The sequence below is a fragment of the Lampetra planeri genome, chromosome 5 (assembly GCF_965212315.1).
Source record: "Lampetra planeri chromosome 5, kcLamPlan1.2.h2, whole genome shotgun sequence".
Lineage (NCBI taxonomy): Eukaryota > Metazoa > Chordata > Hyperoartia > Petromyzontiformes > Petromyzontidae > Lampetra > Lampetra planeri.
Genome location: NC_136111.1, coordinates 7,274,102 through 7,301,622, shown reverse-complemented (window position 1 = coordinate 7,301,622; position 27,521 = coordinate 7,274,102). Strand labels below are relative to the sequence as shown.

Here is a 27,521-nt window from a genome sequence, read left to right as displayed (position 1 = left end):
GGCTGCTCCGTGTTCCAAAGGCAAAGATTTGACTCCTCGTGCCCGAGACTTGGTCGGACGGTTAATCGATTCAACGGACCCAAATCAATGGTCAATATTGACGTTTTTTTTTTAGCAAGTCTCAGAAAAACTGAATGAACCTTCGAATCGCGTTAGACTTGATGACAGGGTCAAATCAAGACTGATAAGACAGATTTGGCGGTTCAATTATTATTGATTTAATTATTTCAGACTGCTTTATGAGGACCGGTGTGTTATGCTGCACCGATGCACCGCCAATTACATCCATTCACCGTCGATCCATCGTTAACAAACCTTCAGCAGAAAGAAAAAAACACTTTGGTGCCGTTTGCACGGGAGAGATGCGTGCGCTCTTCCGAACGCGACCACAGCAGCTCCTGCCGCCGTGACAAATTCGACTTCCGTCTCCCGCCCGGGGGAACGGCGGGGCCGCCTCAAACAAAAGTCTCCTGCATATAAACCAGGGACACAAATAGGAGGGAATACGGCCTGCCCTAAACAACCGATCGTTAACCGCGGCGCTCCCGTGTGTTTTGGCTGTTGTTGCTGCTGCTTCTGTAAACGCAGCAGGCCGGGCCGAGCCTTCGCCGCCACACCACGTGGGCCGAGAAGCCGAGCCCCGTGTCTAATTAGGCCTCCCGCGACCTTTCAGGGCTCCCAAGAGGGGCAAAACGAAGACGGATCGGAAACACATTTTTTTTTGTGTTCGGGCCTGTGTTGACATTTGCCTCGGCGCGTTTGACTGACTGATGGTTAAGCCGAGGAGGCACGCCCCGAGAAAGGCAAATGCTGGACGAATGTGGGGTTTGTTTTTGGGAGGCGAACGAGGTAGGGAGAGATGGGGGGGGTGGTCGCGATTCACTCAGTCGGGGTGGCTTTGTTCAGTTTGGTTGCCGGTGACGTCAGCAGTGACGTCTGCTGTCGTCATAGTTCCCCCCCGCCCCCCATGAGTTGTCGAGTTTGTAACCGCGTGCTGTGCGGCACGATGTCCGTCGTTTCGATCGACGGCCTTGGGGGGGGGTTGGGGAAGCTTATTGAGTAACTCTTTCAGTTGTTCAGAAACGTCGGAGATGGTGCCGAACAGCAAGTGGGGTGCAGTTCGGTGAACGCATCGGAAATGTATTCAACGCTCCCGCAAAAAACCTAGCATCCGAATGCAAATTTATTTACAGCGAATGGAAAACACTCAAAGGTCCGCACAGGTCCGTGAAACTCGCTGCTGTGCTGCCACCTTCTAGTCGCCTCGTATGTGGCCCAGCGGGTTTTGAAGTTTCAAAAATCTCGGTGTGATCCAGCTACCCTTGCCTCCACTCAAAGGTGGCTGGATCACAGGCATGCGCCAACACGCCCGCCTTGTCTCTTCCACAACTTCGCCGACCTTTCCTGCTGACGAGTCTGGATGGAAACAGATTCATCAACAAAGGCCAAGACGCTGACAAGAAGATGGATGACACTGCGGAATAAAATAATAATATAAATCGGTTAAACTCCTGCGTGTGAGCGTGCCGCAACGCCTCTACTAATTTCAACGTGTTCTGTGAACTATAATTCACTCCAGCACTTCCTTAAACGCGGAGCACGTCGCATGCATTTTGTGGCGGTGGCTCCGAAGGGTAATAATGCAATGTCAGAACCATGGAGCGGGCTCCTGTGAGGTCCTTGGGTTTTTCGGCACGCGTGATTAAAACCAAACTCTTGAGTTGATCTCGTCTTGAGCCCAGTTCATCGATGATTGCACAAAAAAGCATCACATTACGTAGAGCTCGTAACTTATTTCGGCTTATTCCGGCTCTACGAGATTTACAATTTCAGTTTGACAGATGCTCGACATGTTCCCTTGGCGTTGATTTAAAGACTTCAAAACTAGTTCCGTGATTGCCAGCTTCTGGGGCACTTCACTTGACACTGCTCGGGCAAAGTAGTTCATCATATTACAATGTTGAATGGTACTCATGAAAGTTCTACAATCGAATGCAGTGATGTTTTTTTTTTCAATCTAAAAATCCTATACGTCAATAACTAGCAGCGCAGTAGTGAACCCTGCTGTCTGGATTTCATTACCCGACCATGCCTAACACGGATGGCGAGCGATGTCTGGACGGATCTTGGTCCTCACCTTCACCAAACCCCACTCGCCGGTTATGTTGAGAGTTGTCAAACACCCACCGTGACCGACATTGGCATTCATTGCACGGCCAGGATTCATGATGGGCTGCTAATATTAAATAATGCCTATAATGCAGCTGTGATAGCACTGTAGAGAGGGCACCTATGGAGCAGTGATAATGTACATGAGATGCCAAAATGCAACACAGAGCAGACCACGAGCCTCAGTCTATCCACTGCTGGATCGAAGTCCTTCCTGCGCCGTCGCTATCCCTCGCAATCCTGCTATGCCACAATGCATCGAACTTCCAGCACATAAGGCGATCTCACCGATCAATCTCTGCGATGTGTGTCCCCTCTCCGAGCACATTCTCTCCGTTGGCTGCCAATCCATCTCTCGTCTCATCCATTGGTCGTCATTCATTTTCGCGGTGTGCTGCTCAAGCCTATTATCTTTTCTTGGCAATCATGGCACTGGTGTCTAATGTGTGTCCCGTGATCCATCCGTGTGCCCCTCTTCCTCGTAATGGAAATTCTGATCTTCTTGGTTCTTTCGGTAAAGTCACGTAGAATGGAAATAATACAAATTAAACATTATGAAATCATTCTCACGACGTTTCGGCGACAACGCATTCTACGTGACTTTACCGAAAGAACCAAGAATATGAATCCCTGCAGTCACGAAAGCTTTAAATCGAAAAGAAATTCTGATCGTGTATCTCTCCATCTTACTTTGTGGATTTCTCTAAATAAACTATGCAGGCTGAAAGACTGCTCAAATGCCCTGGCATGAACGCCCAACTTACCCAGTGCCAGGCATCCCCCATGCCCCCGACTCTTGCCTCAAGCCACCGTTGGTCAATCTCACGCCACCCGCTGGCCAAACGTACGTATGGCCATTTTTGGATACACGAGTTGGGAAGCAGAGCTGCGGTGATTATTCATTGAAATCGATTAATCGACTGCTCCTTTTTGAGGTTGGTTACTCGGGCCCCGTTAAAATTCGTGGTCCACCTCGACATGCTGCCTCCTGAAGGTGGGAAAACCCCCACAGGCCACGCCTACCGCGGGGCAACTGGCGGTTGGGACAATGATGAACGAATGTGTAAATCACGTGGAAAATTGTACAATATATATTTAGTCTTAACAGATATTTTGTTACGTCGAAAGCTTCGTCACATTATTTCGTTTAAAATGAAAAGTCATCGGGACAAAATAATTCACGTTACATTTTGCCCGGTAATGCGTCAGCGATGCACACAATACAACATGTGCGTCGTGCCATGAAATATCTAATAAAATACCTGCTTGGTCACCACATCTACACCTCTATGTAAGGAACGAAACGGTTAGACTTCTCCACAAATCTGGCTGTCGCCTGATGAAGCTAGTTGTAATTACTGGCGAAACGTCGTACTCAGTTTGTGAATGTTGTGGCTTGGCTCTCCAACACACCGGTGTGCTGTACTCGTGACGAATTGGCACGTTCTGTTTACGTGACAACCCGTACGAGTTGGCTGTATCGGGTGGTGGTGGTGGTGGTGGTTTTAACGACACATTTATATATTTACGCGATCTAACCCAAAAAAATATAAAACCTCTTATTATCCTTGAAGAGTTTATTTTAAATCACGTGATGCATGACGCCGTCAAGTTCACTCTACGACGTCATGCGACGACGCAGAGGTCACGTGACGGCGCCCAGGTCACGTGACGTCACCGCGGTGAATAATCTTAGCACTGGTTTTAATCGCCAGGTTTTTGGGCATTCGTTAAATCGATTTAGCCAGTTTTCTAGAGGAAACGTCCCAAATAGGAACACAACTTTATTCCAACATTCTGTTCGTGTTGGCTCGCCTGTCCGAGAGTTATCATGACAACTCTCCCCCCTCCTACCAACACCACCCAGTCATCTCCCTATCGGACAGACAAATCTCATGTGTTCACGCTCTCGGCCTTGAAAAGCTTTGGGTGGGAAAAGGGACCAAAACACCGACCACCAAACTTAATATGATGGGATTTGTGTGCCATCTAAATGCCACGCAAACGGAAAACAATGCTGAACATGAGATGGGTACCGGAGTTAACAGCTCAGACAGGCAGAGGTAAAATTACATCCGAAAGTCACAACTCATGTGTAAAGAGCACAGGCTGATGGGCATCGGCAGCTTATTTTCTGTTTTCCCTTTTCGACTCCCCCAGACCCCATCATTTATTTTATTGCTATGCTTGTTTACCCAGCAAAGCCTCACCGAGTCTCAAGTCCCGTTTTCAGGAGGGTCCTGTCAAGTTCTCGCTTAAGGAGGTCACCCCCCCCCCCAACGATCGCCCTGCATATTCCCATTGAGTCATTCGCGGCCAGCACGCGGTTGGCTCTCCTTGCCAAAAAAATACATCGCGGGACCTTTAACGCTCGCCACGAAGCAGATGTGCGCAGTGGGTTCACGGTGAATATGCGCGCAGTAATAACCAAATAAAATTAACATACATTTCATGTGATGGTGTTTTTTTTGCGTGCAATCATTGGTGACTGGACTGAGCCCATCGGTCTACCTGCAGTACGGTTGACCAACTTAGCCCTGAAAGCACTCTCATAAGCAGCTGCCCAGATTAGAACCCAGGAGTTCAGCAATGGCAGTCCAGCAACCGACTTCTGCATCAACCAGCCATCTTTTTAAACAACGTATGCACTCGGATAAGCTTTGTTTAAAATTTGACAACTTAAACTGTGATATTCCAGGGCTAACTTTAACCTGTAATGATAATCAAGGTCCAAGTTGGCTGCAGAGTGCAGAACAAATAGATCTCAGATACTATAAAACAAACCGATGTTTCATGTTACCTTGGTAAGGCTATGTTGCTCTTTTTCAGAAGCAACCAGACTACAAATGATAGCTCAACGAAGTGGAAATTTCGAGCAGCGAAATACTCTAAAAGCACGTTTCTAAAATGTAGAAGCGAAAAACCGGAGGACCCAGAGAAAAATCCACACGACCAAGGAGAGGACATGCAAACTCCTGCCTACCAGGTGAGGCAGATAACAGTTCGCCACCAGTTGGCTCCGGAGTTGCAACATCAGTAAGAGTGGCAAGGCTAAAAATCCGGGTTCGCAGCAGTCCGTGATTAAACTGGTTTCCCGTCAAAAAACAACACGAAATTTGTCGTTGTTATTTCCAAAGTGTTCAACGTTTCAAAGAAAATTGGTTCGACTGCTCTGAGATGAGCACCATGGTGGCGAGATGTTAACTGCTTTGCCTGGTATACAGGAGGTTGTGGGTTCAATCCCGAACCTGACGCCTGTATATTGGGAGTTTGCATTCTCCCCGTGGTCACGTGGATTTTTGTCCCGATCCTCCGGCTTTTCCCTCCACATTTAGGAACATGGGTTTAGAGTATTCGACTGCTATACAATTACACATGATAACCCACTTTGTCGAGCGATCATTTGTGGCCAGGTCGCTTCTGAAGAGCTATCCAGCTCAGTAAAACTGTTTAGTTTATCGTTTAGTTTTGGCAGGGTAGGTTGGCAGGCGCGCCGCCTTGTGCGCAGAGACGGCAGCTGGAAAGAGTAACGGTGTGACCTGGACAAGCGGTGGCTGCGTTTGCCGATTGCTGCAGAACCATTTGCGATTCGAAGCACTTGCGGCCGACCTGGTTAATAAAGTCCCGCAGGGTTAACAACTCGGGTTCGGCTCCGTCTGCTCCACTAGCGGGCCCATTAAACATCTCGTGACGTCACCCGAGGAGGAGTTGGGGGCCTAATTTGTGACGCAAGTTGGAGGATAAGACCCAAAAGTGTTTTCAAGCGCAGCCCAAACGTGCGAAACAACACACTCGGATCACAACGCGATCAAAGATGGACTGCAGACCAACGACTGCAGGCGCACACAAATGGGTCATTGTGACGTTGGCAGAGCAGTAGAATAATGCTAAAATCTGATGAGAAAAATCTTATGGTTTTAATACTATCTATGACCATGCCCCATAACGATTCACCCCCCACCTCTCGAGATTCCGTCTAAGAATCGATTCATTTTGCCAGTGGTGCATGCAGCGCCTCCACAAAACGTCGTGAGAATTATTTTATTATGTTTTATTTTTATTATTTTATTATTTTCCTTCTACGTGACTTTACCGAAAGAACCAAGAAGATGAATCCCTGCAGTCACGAAAGCTTTAGATCGAAATGGCTGTGGAGTTTACGCAAACCAGTTCCATAGCAACAAACACGCACGCAAATCGAGCAGCGCTCGATACGTAACGCAGACAATTCAACACCCACCCCCGCTTCTCCTGCGTAATAATCGCTTTTAAATCATTGAAGCGTACTGCTCCTGTAAAAAGTGGCGTCTGCATTTATTTTCTCATTGAATCGTTGTAGGGAGGGGGGTGGTGGAGAGCGGTGGGGGGCAACTGGGCCTCTCCGAATGCACAGTTTCAGTCGCTCGGGTCCTGGCAGTCGGTGCAATTTTGCATCTCGTCCATGATACGCTCCAGCTGAATGGTCACCGTGTAGAAGTCAAACTTCTTGTGCAGCGCGATCGTCGCTTCGCTCAAAACAAGGTGAGGGTCGACAGACTCCTCTGGAAACACACACGGGGGGGGGGGGGAGGCAGGACGGGGGCAGTCAGAAGTTAGGTCCCGTGAACCCCTTTTGCAGTCGTTTTTCCACTGGCTAATTGCCGAGCCGAGCCTGAACCAAGCAGTGATACTCTATATGTACGTATGTTGAACTTATTTCGCACCGTACGTAGCCGACCGCGCTATAATCAGAGGTACGGGGGAAGGACAACATTCAATATAAAAAAGGCTGTTAAGGAAATTAGTTTTCAATCTATACAATTGGCTGGCCTCAAGACTTCACAAGACGATCAAATCTGGATCGGGGGGCCAAACGGGGCCAGATGGTAACTACCTCGCCTGGAATGCAGGTGTTGGGTTCAATCCCGACCCGAGTTTGCATATCGCTCTCCCACTGGTCACGTGAATTCTTCTCCGGGTCCTCCTAGAACCAACGTGCGTTTAGAGTATTTGGCCGTGAAAAATGTCCACGTGATGATAAGCCACTTCGTCGAGCGATCATTCGTGGCCAGGTCACTTCTAAAAATGAGCTATATAGCTCAGTGGGCCTTACCTGATGAAATGAAAAAAAAAAAATTGCTTAGTTTTATAGTTTAGTTTAAGTCGCGTGATGTATGACGACGCCATGCCAGCGCCACGCGACAACGCAGAGGTCACGTGACGACGCAGAGGTCACGCGACAACGCAGAGGTCACGTGATGACGTCACGTGACGACGCAGAATTCATTAATTTTTAGCACTGTTTTTGAGCCACAGGTTTTGGGCATTCGTTTAATTTATTTGGCCAGTTTTCTAGAGGGAACATCACGAATAGGAACACAACTTTATTCCAACATTCTGTTCGTATTGGCTCGCCTGTACATGAGTTATCATGACAACCGCCCTCCGCCCCAACCCCCACCCAGAAAAAGCACATGGGTTCACGCCCTCGGCCTTATTTGAAAAGATTTGGGGAAAAAAATAATCAAAACACCGAGCACCAAACTTTATGTTATGGGATCATTGTGCCGTCGAAATGCGACGCATATGGAAAGCAAAGCTAAACATGAGATGGGCACCGGAGTTAACAGCTCAGACAGGCAGAGGTAAAATTACATAGAGGTAATCACAACTCTTGTGTAAAGAGCACAGGCTGATGGGCATCAGCAGCTTATTTTCTGTGTTTTCACTTTTCGACTCCCCCCCCCGCCCCCATCATTTATTTTATTGCTATGCTTGTGTAATGCGAGCGTAAATGGGGTTGTTGCTGGGCTCTGGTCCAATCACACGGCCCGGGTATTGGGGGGCAGAGCCTGGTCTGCGGGGCGTGTGGGAGGGGCCACCGTTCACCTCGGCTCCAATGGGAGGTGAGGTGAATGGGGGCGAAGCCAGCGGGGTCGTATGGGAAGGCCGGATCTGACGATACGGACGGGGAGGAGTCAGGGTCACGTGGGGGGAATGTATATAAGTGGGAGCCCGGAAGAGATCGGGGCAGTCGGGGAAGTTAAGAGGCTGAGCCATGTTGGGTGGTGAGGAAATATCCGCGCCATCGGCCACGTGGCCGAAGGACCTCAGCACGCCATCGACCAGCGGTGTGCGGAGTGCGGGAATAGAGGAGCTAACGGAGGAGCGTGCGGGGCACGCGAGAGAGAGAGTGTGCGTAGCACGCGAGGGAGAGAGAGTGTGCGTAGCACGCGAGAGAGAGAGCATGCGCGGGGCGCGCGCGAGACGACACTGGTCCGAGAGGAAGCCAGTGAAGGTGCGGAGAAGAACCTGAATAATAGACAAACGGAGACCAGCATCGCCTGACGGAGTCTTTTATTACACTTGTTTACACAGCAAAGCCTCACCGAGTCTCAAGGCCCGTTTTCACGAGGGTTCTGTCAAGTTTTTGTGGGGGACGCGGGCCCCCGGCTCCCCCCCCCCCCCCCCCCCGGGGGAGGGCTGATCTCGGGAGGGCTGCGGGCTCCGGGCTCCTCGCTCGTGTGAGAGCAACTGCTGCTTGACTCCTCGTTCTCGGTGAGAGGGTTTACGCTCTCCGGCTCCTCTCCTCGCGACGCGGCCCCTCGAGTCCTCGGGTCCTGTTTGGGGGGCATGCTTCGGGGCTGGCACTCGGCTACTTGGAATTAATTCCCCGCTCTTCACTCACACTCCTCCCAACGTTAGTAGGAGACCCTCGGCACACCACAGCCCTCACACGTATACGCGCAGCCACTCAAACGCGACGTCTCCGCTCTCAGGACCGCGCGCACCAATCACACGCACGGAACGGGGGGGTCAGGGGTCAAAAGGCAATGACGTCGCTCGCACACGCGCACCCACCGTGGGTGGGTAATGGAGATCGTTTAAAGAGCTGTGGATGGGCGGGTATTCGGGATGGATCTCAGAACGACGCACCAATCGCACGCGCGGAGCGGGGGATCAGGGGTCAGAGGGCCGAGACGTCACTCGTACACGCATCGCCGATGGGTTTTTTTTATTGAAGATGATTTGAAGGGCTGTGGGGGCGGGTATTCAGGATGGGTGTTAGCCCACATGTAGCGCGGGAGTCTGGGGTCACAGGACGAAGCGCGCACTCGCGGAGTCCTTCAGGCGCGGCGATTCTTCTACCGTGACTCCGCGCACCGACCACACGCATTACGGCGAGCGCACGTGCACACACCACCACGGACTTTCCTCACACTCGTAGAAACCACACGAGGCTGTTATCGATCACGAACGATTTATTCCCGGCGTGGCTGCGAGCTACTATTACCCGGATCAGTCTGAGTCAGCAGGGCAGGTCTAACCTATCTCCCGATGGTCTAAACCAGATCTACCTCGTCTCCTTGGAATTAACCTTCCTAGGATCTTACACTAAATCCCAACTCTCTCTTGCATACTCACAGTTCAGCTCGGATGTGCGGGGAGCCGTGGAGAGGCGAGGCTGCACGAAGTTCTCCTGGGGCCTGACTGCGCTGAGATTCGTCTCACGGATGATCCAGTGGCCGGGCGAGGTGGCTACTCCGATTTCTGACTTAAGAACACGACTGACTTTATTTATACCTTCTCTCGCCTTTTATTGTTCTCTCCATCAAAGAGAATTCGGCGCCGATCCGCTGGCCTCCCCGGCCAATCAGATCGCTCGGATTTCCCGTCACGGACCGTTGCTTTCTCAGACGTCCGCATTTTGCCTTCTACATTAAAGGGACGACCCCGGGGCTGCTGCGTTGGTGCACAAGCACATTTGTCCTACCAATCAGAGGGTCGGCCCAGTTTTCCCGCCGTTCGAGGCTCCGCCCCCCTACCTGCCTGCTGACCCGTGTGTGTCGTGCGTGTTTTCTACCCGCGGTGGCTGGGCAGCCCCGTCGTGACCATACAATTATCACCCAAGTCACGGCGCCGCGGTGCGAGTTAGCCTCTGGGGGAGATCGCCCAATTCCCTGGCCTCAGGAAACCGTGACGATTAGTCCCATGAGAGGGCTTCTGGGTGAAAACCTGTCGGCCAGGTGACCGCCAATGCCCATTGGCCCTCCCCCCTCATGGCATCAGTGACCACCACAGTGGCTAAACGGGGGCTCTGGACGGGTGCGAGGGTCTGGTAACCCCCCCCCCCCCACCTTCAATTACCACAAAACCACGACTTAAACATAAATATGTAACTAATAAGCTTGTGCCAGAGGCCCCGGGGGGACAGGCGTTTTTGACGTCCCCTGGCCAAACCCCAATTGGCGGAGCCAGGAGATTGAATCTTCACCCTCGGGGCTCCTCCAGAAAAAACGAAAAACCACTGCGTGTAGCCATGTGGAATGTTCGAACGCTTACTGCGGAGGAGAGGCTGCCACTCCTTTGTCGGGAGCTGGACCGGTACCGCCTGGATCTCTGTGGCATTCAGGAGGTCTGGTGGACCGGTTCTGGCTCCTGCCACCATGAGGGGTGGACAGTCCTTTACTCGGGGCAGGAGACTGCCAAACAACAGGGTGTGGCTCTTCTTCTGAACAAAAGAATGAAGGGGGTGTGGGAGCGTGGCGGTGAGGTGTGGGAAGCTGTAAGCCCCAGGCTACTTTGGGTTCGCCTTCCCATCAACTGGAGGCAAGGAGTGGTTACTTATGCCCCCACCGAAGACGAACATCCGTGGAGGGATGCAGGCAAAGCCAGTGAGTCAGATGCCTTCTATGACCTGTCACAGGTGCTGGCTAAAGTGGCCACTCTGGACAGAGTCATCTTGTTGGGTGACTTCAATGCCCGAGTTGGCCATGATGCTGGCACCTGGTCTGGAGTGATTGGAAGGCATGGGCCAGATCAGCTCAATAACAACGGTAGGAGGCTGATAGATTTTTGTGCGGAGCGCCGGGTGGCTAAAGCACAGCAAGTTGGCACAGTAGGGGGCACAGGTGGTGCATCAGCCAGTCATCTCGGTCATCTCAGTCAGTCGACCCGTGGCACCTGGGTCTGCCCCGTGACCTCCTGCCAGCAGGCGTTCGACACTTCACGTGGCGTAACGGTGCACATGGCCTAGCACAAGCGTCGTGGTGATGTCACCGCCACTTAGGGGCGAATGGCAGTTGTTATTGTTCATGTGGGGGTGGCGAGGGAAGAGCAGCGTCGGCCCTGTCGTTTGTTGGTGGCGGGGCGCAGGCAGAACGGCTTCGCTGCTGCGGAATCACATTTTCGCTTGAGGTCCCCCCTCCCCCACCCCCCCCGCGGGACCTTTAACGCTCGCCACAAAGCAGATGTGCGCAGTGGGTTCACGTTGAATATGCGCGCAGTAGGTTCACGGTGAATACGCGCAGTAATAACCAAATAAAATAAACATACATTTAATGCGATGGGTTTTTTTTTGCGTGCAATCATTGGTGACTGGACTGAGCCCATCGGTCTACCTGCAGTACGGTTGACCAACTTAGCCCTGAAAGCACTCTCATAAGCAGCTGCCCAGATTTGAATCCAGGAGTTCAGCAATGACAGTCCAGCAACCGACTTTTGCACCAACCATCTTTTTAAAAAATGTATGCACTCGGATAAGCTTTTTTTTTATTTACAACTAAAACTGTGACATTCCAGGGCTAACTTTAACCTGTAATGATAATCAAGGTCCGAGTTGGCTGCAGAGTGCAGAACAATTAGATCTCAGATACTATAAAACAAACCGATGTTTTATGTTACCTTGGTAAGGCTATGTTGCTCTTTTTCAGAAGCAACCAGACTACAAATGATAGCTCAACGAAGTGGAAATTTCGAGCAGCGAAATACTCTAAAAGCACGTTTCTAAAATGTAGAAGCGAAAAACCGGAGGACCCAGAAAAAAATCCACACGACCAAGGAGAGGACATGCAAACTCCTGCCTACCAGGTGAGGCAGATAACAGTTCGCCACCAGTTGGCTCCGGAATTGCAACATCAGTCAGTGGCAAGGCTAAAATCCGGGTTTGCAGCAGTCCGTGAATAAACTGGTTTCCCATCGTAAAACAACACGAAATTTGTCGTTGTTATTTTCAAAGTGTTCAACGTTTCAAAGAAAATTGGTTCGACTGCCCTGAGATGAGCACCATGGTGGCGAGATGTTAACTGCTTTGCCTGGTATACAGGAGGTTGTGGGTTCAATCCCGAACCTGACGCCTGTATATTGGGAGTTTGCATTCTCCCCGTGGTCATGTGGATTTTTGTCCAGGTCCTCCGGCTTTTCCCTCCACATTAAGAAACATGGGTTTAGAGTATTCGACTACTATACAATTACACATGATGATAACCCACTTCGTCGAGCGATCATTTGTGGCCAGGTCGCTTCTGACGAGCTATACAGCTCAGTAAAACTGTTTAGTTTATCGTTTAGTTTTGGCAGGGCAGGTTAGCGGGCGCCCGCCGCCTTGTGCGCAGAGACGGCAGCTGGAAAGAGTAACGGTGTGACCTGGACAAGCGGTGGCTGCGTTTGCCGATTGCTGCAGAACCATTTGCGGTTCGTAGCACTTGCGGCCGACCTGGTTAATAAAGTCCCGCAGGGTTAACAACTCGGGTTCGGCTCCGTCTGCTCCACTAGCGGGCCCATTAAACATCTCGTGACGTCACCCGAGGAGGAGTTGGGGGCCTAATTTGTGACGCAAGTTGGAGGATAAGACCCAAAAGTGTTTTCAAGCGCAGCCCAAACGTGCGAAACAACACACTCGGATCACAACGCGATCAAAGATGGACTGCAGACCAACGAATGCAGGCGCACACAAATGGGTCATTGTGACGTTGGCAGAACAGTAGCATAATGTTAAAATCTGATAAGAAAAATCTTATGGTTTTAACACTATCTATGACCATGGCCCATAACGATTCACCCCCCCCCCCCCCCACCTCTCGAGATTCCGTCTAAGAATCGATTCATTTTACCAGTGGTGCATGAAGCGCCTCCAAAATGGCTGTGGAGTTTACGCAAACCAGTTCCATAGCAACAAACATGCACACAAATCGAGCAGCGCTCGACACGTAACGCAGACAATTCAACACCCACCCCCGCATCTCCTGCGTAATAATCGCTTTTAAATCGATGAAGCCTACTGCTCCTGTAAAAATGGCGTCCGCATTTATTCTCTTATTGAAGCGTTGTAGGGAAGGGGGTGGTGAAGAGCGCGGGGGGTGGTGGGAGGGTGGGCGGCGGGGGGGCCAACTGGGCCTCTCCACTCGCACAGTTTCAGTCGCTCGGGTCCTGGCAGTCGGTGCAATTTTTCATCTCGTCCATATAGCGCTCCACCTGGATTGTCGTCGTGTAGAAGCCAAACTTCTTGTGCAGCGCGATCGTCGCTTCGCTCAACACGAGGTGAGGGTCGACAGACTCCTCTGGAAACACACACGGGGGGGGGGGGGGAGGCAGGACGGGGGCAGTCAGAAGTTAGGTCCCGTGAACCCCTTTAGCACTCGTTTTTCCGCTGGCTAATTGCCGAGCCGAGCATGAACCAAGCAGTGATACTCTATATGTACGTGTGTTGAACTTATTTCGCACCGTACGTAGCCGACCGCGCTAAAATCAGAGGTGCGGGGGAAGGACAACATTCAAAATAAAAAAGGCGGTTAAGGAAATTATTTTCAATCTATACAATTGGCTGGCCTCAAGACTTCACAAGACGATCAAATCTGGATCGGGGGGCCAAACAGGGCCAGGGCCAATGATGCGTTTGTTGTGCGCGATGTCAGTCAGTATGGCGCCTGGACTCGTCCCTTACATGTGATGTCAGCAGCACGGGGTTCTGCAGTATGAAAAAAACAACTACCCGAACCCTGCCAGGCTAGCTATGTACGGCTCTGGCACATCTCTTGGTTGTTCAGTAGGGAAAACAAACATAGTCGGCATATCTCTCTGTTATAAGGAAAGTTCAAGACTCTAAATCCTTCCAATATGCCTCTGTCCTCAGAAACGTTCAGCTAGCGCAAAGTTCACCTTCCAATCCGCAGAACGAAATGAAGTCTTGAAGCCACCACGCTGGCGAAATGGTAACTACCTCGCCTGGAATGCAGGTGTTGGGTTTAATCCCGACCTGAGTTTGCATATCGCTCTCCCACTGGTCACATGAATTCTTCTCCGTGTCCTCCTAGAACCAACGTGCGTTTAGAGTATTTGGCCGTGAAAAATGTCCACGTGATGATAAGCCACTTCGTCGAGCTATCATTCATGGCCAGGTCACTTCTTAAAATGAGCTATATAGCGCAGTGGGCCTTACCTGATGAAATGAAAAACAATTGTTTAGTTTTCTAGTTTAGTTTAAGTCGCGCGATGTATGACGACGCCATACCAGCACCACGTGACGACGCAGAGGTCACGTGATGACGTCACGTGACGATGTAGAAGTGAATAATTTTAGCACTGTTTTTGAGCCACAGGTTTTGGGCATTCGTTTAATTGATTTGGTCAGTTTTCTAGCGGGAACGTCCCAAATAGGAACACAACTTTATTCCAACATTCTGTTCGTGTTGGCTCGCCTGTACATGAGTTATCATGACATCCGCCCTCCCCCCCCAACCCCACCCAGCCACCCTCGTATCAGACAGACAAAGCTCATGCGTTCACGCCCTCGGCCTTATTTGAAAAGCTTTGGGGAAAAAAATAATAAAAACACCGAGCACCAAACTTAATATGATGGGATTTTTGTGCCGTCTAAATGCGACGCACATGGAAAGCAATGCTGAACATGAGATGGGCACCGGAGTTAACAGCTCAGACGGGCAGAGGTAAAATTACATACGGCAGTCACAACTCATCGTGTAAAGAGCACAGGCTGATGGGCATCGGCAGCTTATTTTCTGTGTTGTCCCTTTTCGACTCGCCCCCGCCCCCATCATTTATTTTATTGCTATGCTTGTTTACCCAGGAAAGCCTCACCGAGTCTCAAGGCCCGTTTTCACGAGGGTCCTGTCAAGTTTTCGCACAAGGGGGTCCCTTTCTCTCGACGATTGCCCTGCATATTCCGATAGTCATTTGCGGGTCATTTGTCCAACTTGGAATAATTTGGACAGTGACACTGGCACAAGGTTGTCTCACTCATCGCAAAAAAAAGATGTCCACGGGACCTTGAACGCTCGCTACGAAGCGGACGTGCGCGTAAGGTTTACGGTCAATACGCGCGCTGTAATAACCAAATAACATTCGGTGACAGGATTGAGCCCATCGGTTTACCTGGAGTAAGGTTGACTTACTCAGCCCCGGTAGCAGACTCTCCATAAGCAGCTGCCCAGATTTGAACCCAGGAGCTCAGCAATGGCAGTCCAGCAACAGACTTCTGAGCCAAGCAGCCATCTTTTTAAACGACGTGTAATGACCGAAATTAGCAACCACTCACCAAGCCAATGTGCAGCCTAAAGACGGTTCAAATATAAAGGAGGTCTCCAATTGGTGGAACGAGGCCTCCATGGTGATTGGTCGGGAGGCAGACTTTGAGAGTGATTGGAGGAATAAATGTTATAGAGATTAGGGGCGAAACAGATAGGATCCCAGACAGAGATTGGCTCGGAGAAAAACAGTGACAGAAGATTCGAGAAAGGGGGCTCGAGAGGTATGAAAAGGAAGAGCACCAGGGTAGGGGACGTTCCAAGGAAGTTACGGGCCGAAGACAAGATCGCAGCCTCGAGTCCCGTAGTGTGGCGGTGTCCCAATAAAGTGGCTCTCATTACATCGTTGTCAGAGTCGTTGTAAACGTATGCACTATGTAAACTTAAAAAAAAAATGTACAACACCCAAAACGTCTAAAAAGTAGCCTCAAGTACAGCGGCACTGCCATTCCAGGGCTTTCTTTAACGTGTAATAATCAAGGTCCAAGTTGACTGCAGAGTAATTGGTTCTCAGACACCATTAAAAAAACTATTTTTTTTTATGTTACCTTGGTAAGGCTATGTCGCTCTTTTTCAGAAGCGACCTGGACACAAATGATCGCTCAACGAAGTGGCTCATCATGTGGACATTTATAGCAGCCGAATATTCTAAATGTGGAATGGAAAAACCAGAGGACCCGGAGAAAAATTTCACCGCAAACTCCAAAAACACAGCAGGCGCCAAGGTCGGGATCAAACCCACGACCTCCTGTTTACCAGGCGAGGCGGTTAACATCTCACCACCGTGTCACCCTCGATAAAACATGGAATGGATCGGACCGTCTTGGAATCGAACCCGACAGATTCGGGTCCCATTAGTCTCGATGCTCGCACCGGCAACATTGACACAGCGGTCCACACGGAGCGCAGAGCAGTGCTTGCGTATTGTGTCCCCAGGGCCTTGCGCACACACACAGATTTAGCAGCGATGCAAATGCGTGCGAATATTTACACACGCGCTCCCGCGGTGTTTTTCTCGGTTGCGAAGGGACCACATTTTTATATATTCTGGAACATTTTAATGACGTGATGCGTTCAGAAAGTGATACCATGTCCCATCAGATGCGCACCTGGTGCTGGCGGGGGTTGGTGGGGGAGGTTGAAGGCAGGGGGGGGGGGGTGAAGTTATAAATAATTAAATGCATTTAATAACCCACGATGCAAACTTCATTTATAAGCAACCTTTTGTGTCTTCGCCAAAAGCAGTGTCTTCATTTCAATTTGCTGCTGGGTGCGCCCACTGACCCTCGCACATGTGTTACGCAACGGTCACGCCGAGTCTTGTTCTGTTACGTGCAGTCAGCGGGTTTTGCTTAAGAGGTCATCGGTTCCCGTGAGGTGCCCAGCCAGCAGGGCAATGATGTCGCCAAGAGATGGCAGTGCAAACAAATAAGCCGCTGACCCCATCTGTCTTTTATCCTCTCAAAATCTCTGTGGGCTCTCTCTCTCTCCGGGTAATCCGGTTTAACCTCACACCCAAACGCTTAAAACAAACATGCTATTGGCCAAACATCCGATTGTCGCCAGATCTTCCTGTTAATTTTGTCCGAGACTCCGTGAGGCTTTTCTGGACAGGTGAATCAGCTGTTGTTGTTGTGTCGCAAACTTCAGGGTCTGGGCAGGTAAAAGTAAAGAAATCCGAACGAGAGAAGCGTTCGAACAAAGGCTCTTGGCAAGTGTCAGAACCAGTGTCTCTTATGCAGTATTAGTCCCCCCCTTGAGCCACCCAGTGGATGGGATTTTTACATATTCAAACATTGGGGGGGGGGGGGGGGGGAAGGCGAATGCTAAATGGCAACCAGCCATGGGCCGAATGTCGATTTAATGCAAGAATACTCCACGAGGAATTGGCCCAGCATATATACTTGGCTCGAGCGACAACTGAAAAAGGCAGTCAACCCCCCTAACCAGAAGCGCCGCCTTGGCTGCACAACAATAGATACGAGGGCTAACCGTCCCCCTTTCTCGCGAGCAGAGGCAGGGGAGGATCCAACGACGAAGTATGGCCGATGAACGCAACTCTTACGCTGGAGTGTGTTGATCCATACTCTTTGGTTCTTTCGGTAAAGTCACGTAGGTATAAAATCAAATAAATCACGACGTTTCTGGCGCAACGCAAACGTCTGTCATCAGACTGTTTTAAAAGGTTTTAAAACAGTCTGCCTCAGCAGCAGACCGTGCTTTCCCACCCGATGACGGACGCTTGTGTTGCGCCCGAAACGTCTTGATTTATTTTATTTTATACCTACGTGACTTTACCGAAAGAACTAAAGAGTAATAATAACAATGATAACAAGTGGATCATTTGTATGAATGCCGTGAAAGTGATGGCTCCGTATTCGTACGGGGGGGGGAGGAGGAAGGGCAACAATAAAAAGACGTTCTACGAGTGCAGTGAGATTGGTGCGGGACCACGTGCCTTTTCATTATGAACCTCGTTTTCTAAAGAAAATGTATGTGCAGACATGAGCCCAAATTCGTGGACACCCTGTGTCGTAACCCATCGCTAGTTACGACATCAAGCGTCCCTTTCCCTGTATCTACGCCCGGCAGGGCCAGCCACAATCACCCAACGAGGATGTTCTCCTGCTGCTGCTGCTGCTGCTGCTGCGCTGGTACCGCTGTAACGTGTTGGAAGCAGCTCTTTGTTCGTGTGTAGCTCCGCTTAATCCACGCGTTCCCTCCGAAACTAAAAACGATTTCAATAATTAGTAGTCTCTTTCTCAAGTACTTAATGCGATCTATGAAATCTATCTCGGGACTAAGAATCTATTTTTATTAGAATTGTTATTCACGAATCGCAGCACCGGAAGATACGCGGCCAACGCACAATCAGGCTGGCGTTGCCACCCGTCGTGGTATTCCCCGGATAGTCCATCTCTCTCCGAGATGGCTCTCGCCTAGCCAATCTGAAAGTACTTTCCGTGCCAGTTGTTGCCAGTTACATAATAAGACGTCGCTTCAAGACAGTGCATGCACACACGCATGTCTCCCCTCCTCCGATATCGTGAGATATTCTTCTTCCCCGTAACGCAACCGGAATTTTAGGAAGGGGTTCAGAGAGGCCACCCCAATGCCGCCAAACTAAAAACTTAACTATTTTTTACTTTACCAGGTAAGGTCTTCTGAGCTATGTAGCTCTTTTTCCGAAGAGACCTGGCCACAAATGATGGCTCAATATTCTGGCTTATCATAATGTGGAAATTTATAGCAGCAAAACAATCTAAACGCTTGTTGATTCTAAACGTGGAGGGAAAAACCGGAGGGCCTGGAGAAAAAATCCACGTGGAATCAAACCCACGACCTCCTGTATACCAGGCGAGGTAGTTAACATCTCCCCCCCCCCCCCACCATCCCTGAAGTCTCACCGATGGCGATGTGCACGGACAGCACGGGCTGGTTCATGGTGAGGGCCCAGAGGTGCAGGCTGTGCAGATCGCGCACCCCAGGCACTGCCAGCAGCGATGCCTTCACCTCGTTAAAGTCAATGCCCTTGGGGGTCCCTGCGTCAGGGGTGACGAGGAACGGTGGGGGGGGGGGGGGGGGAAGGGTGGGGGGGTGGGTTGGAGAGAAATGGGAGAAAGTGTGGCAGGGCAGGTGAGGGTTAAAGAATGCAACACGTGGACAGCGATTTGGCGAGAGAATTGTAATAAAGCCATTCTTTGACAGCCACTTTGTCAATCCACTGCTAAATGAAAGCCTACCCCCCCACCCCCACGCTGTGTCAGTCATGGGCAGTTTTTCTGATCATACTTCACCACGTTGGTCAGTGTAGCTTGCTGAAGGAGTGGGGTGGGAAAAGGCCCAGGACCGGTTGAGATATTACCTCGCCACCGACGCTAGCCGTGGCCGGGAATCGAACTCGGGTTGCCGGGTTCGTTAGGGCGGCGCGCAAACCCCTTGCGCCACCGCTTTCCCCGTAGGAGACTTCAAGAGGGCTTTGAAATTAAAAACGTGTTCTTTCTACAATTTCACGTGCTTATTTGGCGGTGTGGGGGAGGGCGCCGGTTTCAGTAAACAGATCACACAACAACATCTCTCCACGCATTGTTTGCGCACGCTCTCATGATGTGACGTTAGAATTTCTGCCTCTCGAGTTTTTATGTAATTTGTAACCCGGCTATTGAGGGGTGGAGTGATCATTAAAGACACGCGCACGGCCGAGATAAGTGGACCACACAACACCGCGGGGTCCGATTTTAATGTCACCGTAACTGATCCCCCGATGCCCAACCGTCACCGGTAAGTTCGATACGGGCTGCCAGGGGACTTTTGCCCCAATTGAAGCTGCACTCGCTGGCATCAACGTTGTCCGGACTCTCGGTCTATTACACCGACGACCCAAGTGGTTGCCAACCCAGCTAACACACGAGCAAATGTTCTCTCTGCGACAGCATCGTGATCGCGGGCTCCAAAGAAGCAGCCGCGCTTTTTAGCGCTAACGATAGCGACGTTGTAACGGCACACGGCCTCCAAACGCAGTGGCGGCGAAATGTGAGAAATCCGAGCAACTTGTGATAGTATGCCCTACCTACTCCTGCTGGTCAGCCCCTCCTGCTGGGTCAGCTCCTACCGCTGGGTCAGATCCTCTGTAAAACTATTTTGTTCCAACACCAATGCAGATTAAATGCACCAGCCCCCGCAGGACAGCGTTCATTATGTCAACGAATTTTTGTGATGAAAATATGAGTTGGCAAAAGCATTTTCCGTTTGAGTCGACGACAGTTATTGGTGTAGCGATGGCTACAACTCTCTACCAAAGTCTGAGTGAATTCCCCAGACTCGGACTTGACTAGAGAATCCGATTTAAATAAAAACAACTACAAAAGTCAGCACACGGGTGAAAGGGCAGGCTTAACGGGGGCAGGAGCGCAGACTCATGCACGTATGCACAACAACCACCACCACCGTTCATCACCAAGTAGTGGTAACGTCACCACGCCGCTGGTGCAATGCTAGGTGCACTTTGAGGCCACGTGAAGTGTCGAAAGCTCGCTGGCAGGTGGTCACAGAACAGACCCAGGTACCATGTCTTGAATGAGGTGACCAACTGGCAGATTGCACCGCCTGTGCCAACTTTCTGCGTCTTAGCCGCTCAGCACTACACGGCCCTCCATTGTTGTTGGAGGGCGACTGCTTCCAACTCCACCGCGGCATCCTTCACGAACCTCATCCTCAGGGGAGGCCGATCTTAACACTGCTGGTACCTGTCATCGGCAAGTCCAATCAGCTACAAAGACAAAGATCCCCGAGTATAGACTAAACAGACTGTTGGGGCAAGTGCTGTTGTAGTGAGGACCTATGAAGGCCGGCACAGCACATGAGGTGGGTGACCAGCACCACGCCCGACCGCCTTTGTCTCCCTAGTGGCGATGTTTACACACTGGAGCAGGTACTCAATTGAGGCCGAGTCAACCTAGGGGAGGCCCAGGACCGGTTCAGATAATCTATCACTGATGTTGGCTGTGAGCGGGAATCGAACTCGGGTCGCCGGGTTTGTAGCGCAGTGTGCCGACCGCAACGTTACTGCTCCCCAATCAGCGCGCACGCACGGACGCACACGCACACGCGCGCACGCAAGAGACGCACCTTCCATGAGCACCCTGAGCACGTCCCTCAGGATGCTGATCGTGGTGGCCAGCACGATGACTGAGAAGATGAACGTGCAAATCGGGTCGGCTATCTTCAAGTTTGGCTGTCAAAGCACAAAGACAAAGAAAAAGATTTGCACGTCAACAAAGTCAACAAGAACGGCAGTGCCCCAAAACGCAACCGTTGTTTTGATTGAGTGGCGTGCGGTGTACATCATCGTGGGTGGTTTTAGGCCAGCGTTGCAAATTCTATATTCATATGGCAGGGACCAGTATAGCGAGCACCTATGACGGCCGGCAAGGCACGCGAGGGGGTGGGTGGCCAACACCACGCCCGACCACCTTTGTCTCCCGAGTGGCGACGTTTACACACAGCACCAGGTACTCATTTGAGGCTAAGTCGACCTGGGGGAGGCCGAGGACCAGTTCGAATATTCCTCACTGTTATTGATCATGAGCGTGAATCGAACTCGGGTCGCCGGGTTCAATTAGTGTGGCGCACATACGCGTGGGCACACACGCGCACACACACAAACACGAGCACACGCACCTTGAAGTAGATGATGATGGCAGCGATGAGAACGCCCAGGCTCTGCAGCAGGTCGCCCAGCACGTGAATGAATGCCGCCCTCACGTTCACGTTCTGCTCGCTCTCCTTACCCCCTCCGTGGCCGTGGCCGTGGCCGTGGCTGTGGCTGTGGCCGCCACCACCGCCGCCGTGGCTGTGGCCGTGGAAGCTGCCTGGCTGGTGTAGCGTCACGGCCATGCTGCGAAAGGGGGGGGGGGGGACACGCGAGGAGGATGGGCGCATATTGACTCCCACATTCTCACGTTCCCAAACACATCCACCCCACCCCGCCCATATCCTCCTGGAAGACCGACTCCATATGCTAAACTCAAACCAAAACTATTTTTTATTTTGCCAGGTAAGGCCCACCAAGCGATAGAGCTCTCTTTCAGAAGCAACCTGGCCACGAATGATAGGTCAACTTATCATCACGTGGGAAATTTATAGCAGCCAGATCCTCTAAACGCAAGTTGATTCTAGATGTGGAGTGAAAAACCGGGAGGCCCGAAATGGAAATCCACGAGCACACGTGGAGAGAGACATGCAAACTCCAAATATACAGGCATCAGGAGTCAGGATCAAACCCAAAACCTCCTGTATACCAGGCAAGGTAGTTAACATCTCGCCACCGCAGTGCAAAAATAGTCAGGTGATTCACCAGAGCCAAGTGAGTGCATGTCACCAGCGCCTTCGCTAGCAGGGCGAATACTTTAAGCACTGTTTTTTTCTAATTGCCAGATTTTGGGACACTCTTCAAATTCAATTTAGCCGCTTTTCTAGAGGGTTGTTCCCGAATGGCAACACGACTTCACCCTATAATTTCATTCATCTTTGATCGTTCAACATACAAACATACATCCCCACCACGAGAGTTATCGTGGGCACTCCGTGACGCAGACAGACAGGCAGGCAGACGCCCAGAACCAAGGCATCGCTTTCAACTTGAGCCAATCACCATCAGCCCTATTTGATCAGCTGGGTGAGGGGCCTTCCCCATGCCATCGCCATCATCAGCCATACTCTTAGGTTTTTTCGGTAAAAGTCACGTAGGTAAAAATAAAATTAATAAAAGTAATAATATAAATAAAATAAAATAATAAATCACGACGTTTCGGAGGCAACACAAGTCTCCGTCATCAGTCACAAGTGAGTCACTTGATACAGTAAATCTAGCTGTGACGGTCCCACCTGATGACGGAGACTTGTGTTGCCTCCATAACGTCGTGATTATTATTTTATTTTATTTCTATTATTACTTTTATTATTTTTAATTTAATTTTTTACCTACATGACTTTGCCGAAAAAACCTAAGAGTATGAATCCTTGCAGTCACGAAATCTTCAAATCTAGAATCATCAGCCATGGTCAATCCACTGCTGGATGAAGGGCCTCCCCCTCGCCCCTCGCAATCTCCCACCGTCCCGCAATGCCACATCCCACCCAGCACCGGCACAAGAACCGGTTGCATAATTTCCCCTCCCGAACGCGTCTGCTGCCCCTCCGTCGTTGATCGCAGCCCTCGACCATCGTCCCCCACGAGTGACGTCTCCTGCCCCAAGCTCACTTTGCGCACCTCTGCAACGCCGGACGGTAAAGCGTTCTTAAAAAAAAAAAAAGGGACCGGCCGGTCCTCACATGATGTTGACGCCGACGGCGCAAGCGGCCGTGATGAGCATGACCTCTCCGTCGATGCTGAAGTCGTCGCTCACGATCCTCTGCACCGCCAGGTAGACCAGCACGCCCGTCACCACCCAGATGGACAGCACCGACAGCAGTGCTCCCAGGATCTCTGCACACGCACGCACGCACAACCATCATAATAAATTAACATTTATTTGTAAGGCGCCTTCCACTAATGTCTCAAGGCGCCTTGTGAGAATAAGGAAAGGCCGAAAGAGAAGGAGAAGATACATATAATAAACCGACTTAAGATGTAAATCTTGACTTAAAGCTTTCGTGACTGCAGGAATTCGTATTCTTCGGGTCTTTTGGCAAAGTCACATAGATAGTTTTTTCCTTATGACGACCGCTTGTGTTGCCATCGAATCGTCGTAGTTTTGGGTTATTTTGTTATTTTCTTTTAATCTATCTAAGTGACTTTACCGAAAGACCCCAAGAATATGACTTAAGATGTGTTTTACGATGAGACTTAAAATTATCCACATTAATCGGATAAATAAACGAACGGTAGGGAATGCCACAACCGTGGCGCACATACAATGCCCGCCCACCCCAGGGACGCAGCTGGGATTGGGGTACACACAGAAGGGCGAAGTCTGCAGATCTTAACGATTAATTAACCCGTGAACATATGGTGGTGGTTCCAGCCCATGCAAGGCTTCAAAAACTAGTGGAAGGCTCTTAAACTCTACTCGTTTCAAGACCTGAAAGCCAGTGTAATGATAAGAGAACTGGAGAAATGTAGTCAAGTAATGGGGATCAGGTGAGCAAACTTTACCAAGCGCAGTTGATATTAATAACAATGTACATTTGTAAGGCACATTTCATCCATAGATCCAAACGCATCCCACGTGTATGGAAAGCAGGGAAATAAACAGAACCATGTTAAACGGCCAAGGCCAGGGGGTAGCGGACAGTTCAAAGAGAGCGAGTTTTCAAGACAAGGCTTAAACGTGAAGCTAACAATTCCGACTGTCTCATTAGCCACGTGGACATCATCATCAGCAGTCGCAGCAGCAAAGGAAGAGGAGTGACCTCCCATTGTGTGGGGGTGGGTTTACTGTGGGGGGGTAAGTGCGATGGACAAGTTCAGGAGTGGAGTGGGATCGAAATGCTGCAATTCCAGGATCCACGATTCCAGGCCAAGTTTTGCGGGTCACGAATGAGGAAATACATTTGGGCCTACCCAGTCATAAACGAAGGTCATCTGTCCGTCACCCGTTGACTTTTGGTCGGGCAGCCCCAGTAATGGTGAGACGGGCCAATTCTCCCAATGACTCCTTTACGCTTCAATAACTTGAAAGCATTCCGCCCTCGTTGGCAATGACCCTCAATCCATTAGGCGCTGTGCGTGACCGAAGTGACGTACCAATTCGTCGAGCCGAACAAATGATTACACTTACGACGCAATAATTAAGCCACGCAACCCCTCTCTGGTGGTGGAAGAGCTTCCACGAGAGGGATTTCTGGAGGGGCCCTCTCTAAAGCCATTCGTTTATGCAAGCCCAAATTTCACAAGTTCAAACTTACAGCACCGCATTTCATCAGTGTCTTGCACCTGTATATCCACGATGTGAACGTATTCATGAAGTTTGCAAAAATGTTAACTCGTGGCCAGCGGAAAGAACAACGAAAAAAAACCTGAAGCAGTGGCGTTTAAAAAAAAAATCGCAAATCCCCAGTGTTGGCAAAACGCTGGTTTCACGCGTCACTATTTGTCGGTAACCCAGTTCCAGATTGAACGAGAAAAATCTTGAGTTGCCGCAATACCGCGGCCATGAACCTTGAGGCACGTGCACACAGGTGTACTTGTGCAACCCGTTGTGTCAACCTACTTACTTGCTTTGGGGAAAATGCCTCCCAAAATCTTGCCAGCCACGAGACATATTTGACCATACTTCATCACAACGTTTGTCCGTAGAAGTTGTCGATTGTAATGGGGGGGGCAGGAGCAGGGATTGGGATATCATCCCACCCCTGAGTGGACAGCGATGGCTATACCGTACTGATGAGTGCCAATGATGACAAAACCGATATGCAGTTGCCTTGGTGTCTTGCAGTTTCTTGGAACTCCCGGCTATCACATTGCAGAGTGCACAGTTATTAGCCGAATGTCATCTTGATATGCAGAGCGTAAGGAGATTTTCCCATTGAGCCATGCTATCTGAAACACGTTTATTGCCCATGTCGCTATCGAATAACTGCGCAATCAGCGATAAGCGTGGCACTGCCGTTGTAGTGAGCGCATCCCGAACGGGGGAGGGGGGGGGAAGCGGACCTTGAGCAAAAAGTAATCGACAAAATACCTCAACAAATCCTTCCCAGCACCTCAGATTAGCACGGTTCGCTAGGACAGGTGCCAAAGAAGTTCAACATACATAGACACGCATACTTTTACGTTTGTAACGGCTACTATTGTTGTCGAATGAAAACAACCAAATCACAATCTCCCTCCGATAAACACGATGGATAGTTTTGTCGGCATTTTTCAAAAATTCTTCACATTTTAAAGCCTTTGTGCGGTAATGCGCGACTTCTTTTTTCCAACCCCTGAACAAATCGCTTGGGGTCTTGTTGAAAATTACGATGTTCTGGTTTGTTTGGCACAAGGCGCAGCCCTGCAAATGCTCGCTTTATCCAAAAGGGGTCGCCACTAGAGAAAACTCGAGGGACTTTTCCAGCGAGAATCCTCTAGAGGGGCTCTCCGGGAACTTATTTCATTTTTCACGAATAATTTTTGCTTGGGAATAGCACACAAATACTCGTATTCAAGGCGGGGGGGGGGGTGCTGCGTGAATATCGGTGCGTTAATTTCAACAGCTGGTCCCGTTTCTTTGACGACGACGTCCAAAGTAATTCCTTTCTTGTCCAACGGCTTCCCCATTTTGCATGTTGTGAAGGTCTGCCGCGGACAGGGTCGTGGGCTGATGTAGACGATCCAGAGGCTCACTAATTCCATAAGCCCGATAGTAAGCAATGTTACACGATACACCCGCAACAAGCAAAAAACTGTTATTCGCACATCAATTCCTCATGTTATCGGACAAAAAGGGTTAAAGTTCTGAAATGTGAGGAATGTGACCGTGGAGCCAAAAAGTGTGCGACTGATGTTTGTGTATCCACGCAACTTTGTTGCATTTCATGTCCCCCCTCGGGAGGCGTTGTGCCATGACCCCGGTTACAGTTACATTTGTGTCCATGTGTCCGAACCAGTCGGAATGTGCCCCCGGCGCCACCGGGAGAGAGAGATGTTAACTCGCTCGCCCGGTATACAGGAGATCGTGGCTTCGATCCCAACCTCGACGCCTGCATATTTGGAGTCTGCATTTTCTCCCCGGTGTTCGTGTGGATTTTTTCCCCATCGGGTCCCTCCTGTTTTTCCCCCCTCCACATTTAGAAACACGCTGCTATACATTACCACTTTGTTGAGCTATCATTTAATGGCCAGGTCACTTCTGAAAAAAAAAGAGCTAGCTGCACATTGAAAGAGCAGCAGCGATTATCCATTGGGTGTTCCATCCTCCGAGGCTGCGACTACCATTATGGATGGTAACAACTGTATCATGTCTGTGGCAACGTTTACAAATAGGCAGAGCAACTGTATGTATAACTTCCTTCGCACACCGTTACATAGCCAACCGTGCTACATCAGGAGGCGCGGGGGACGTGAGAACGTTTGTGACGACGGCGACGGGAGCGGTAGTAGTCCAGTCAACGCGTCAGCTCCAGTCACAGAAATCGTTCAAATTGTCATTACTTAGTGCAACGACCCTGTGTCTTACTGCGATTGTTGTTGTTGTTGTTATTTTTTTACCTGCTCGGAACCACCCAAAGTTCATGATCTTGGTTGCCGGCCTGGAGGAAACCCAGAGGGAGAAGAGGCTGATGAGGAAGCTCGCAAAGTCCGTGAGGAGGTGAGCGGCATCCGTCATGATGGCCAGGCTGCCGGCCAAGTAGCCGCCTGTTCAGAATCAGAGTATTTATTGACACAGGAGGAATCCGATGAGCTATAAAGCTCTTTTCCACAGATATCCAGTAAGGGGGAGGGGGGGGGGTCAGAACGTTACAACAAATATTATAACAACATGATAGAAGTACAAAGTATAGGACAGGTCAACAAATCACTTTAAACATATACACAAATAAAACTAAACGTTTTTTTTTATCTCACCA

At 50.2% G+C, this 27,521-nt stretch overlaps 1 protein-coding gene across 1 annotated transcript; it reads right to left on the bottom strand.

Moving 5' to 3' along the window:
• Positions 1–12,868: 12,868 nt before the first annotated feature.
• SLC30A2 (solute carrier family 30 member 2) lies at positions 12,869–27,328 on the bottom strand. Its single transcript, XM_078594279.1, has 6 exons — positions 27,163–27,328; positions 23,304–23,457; positions 21,651–21,867; positions 21,099–21,204; positions 18,878–19,012; positions 12,869–13,487 (listed from the first exon to the last, which is right to left on the bottom strand). The coding sequence occupies exons 1-6, from the start codon at positions 27,278–27,280 to the stop codon at positions 13,342–13,344; spliced, it is 876 nt and encodes a 291-aa protein (XP_078450405.1). The 5' UTR covers positions 27,281–27,328; the 3' UTR covers positions 12,869–13,341.
• Positions 27,329–27,521: the final 193 nt, after the last annotated feature.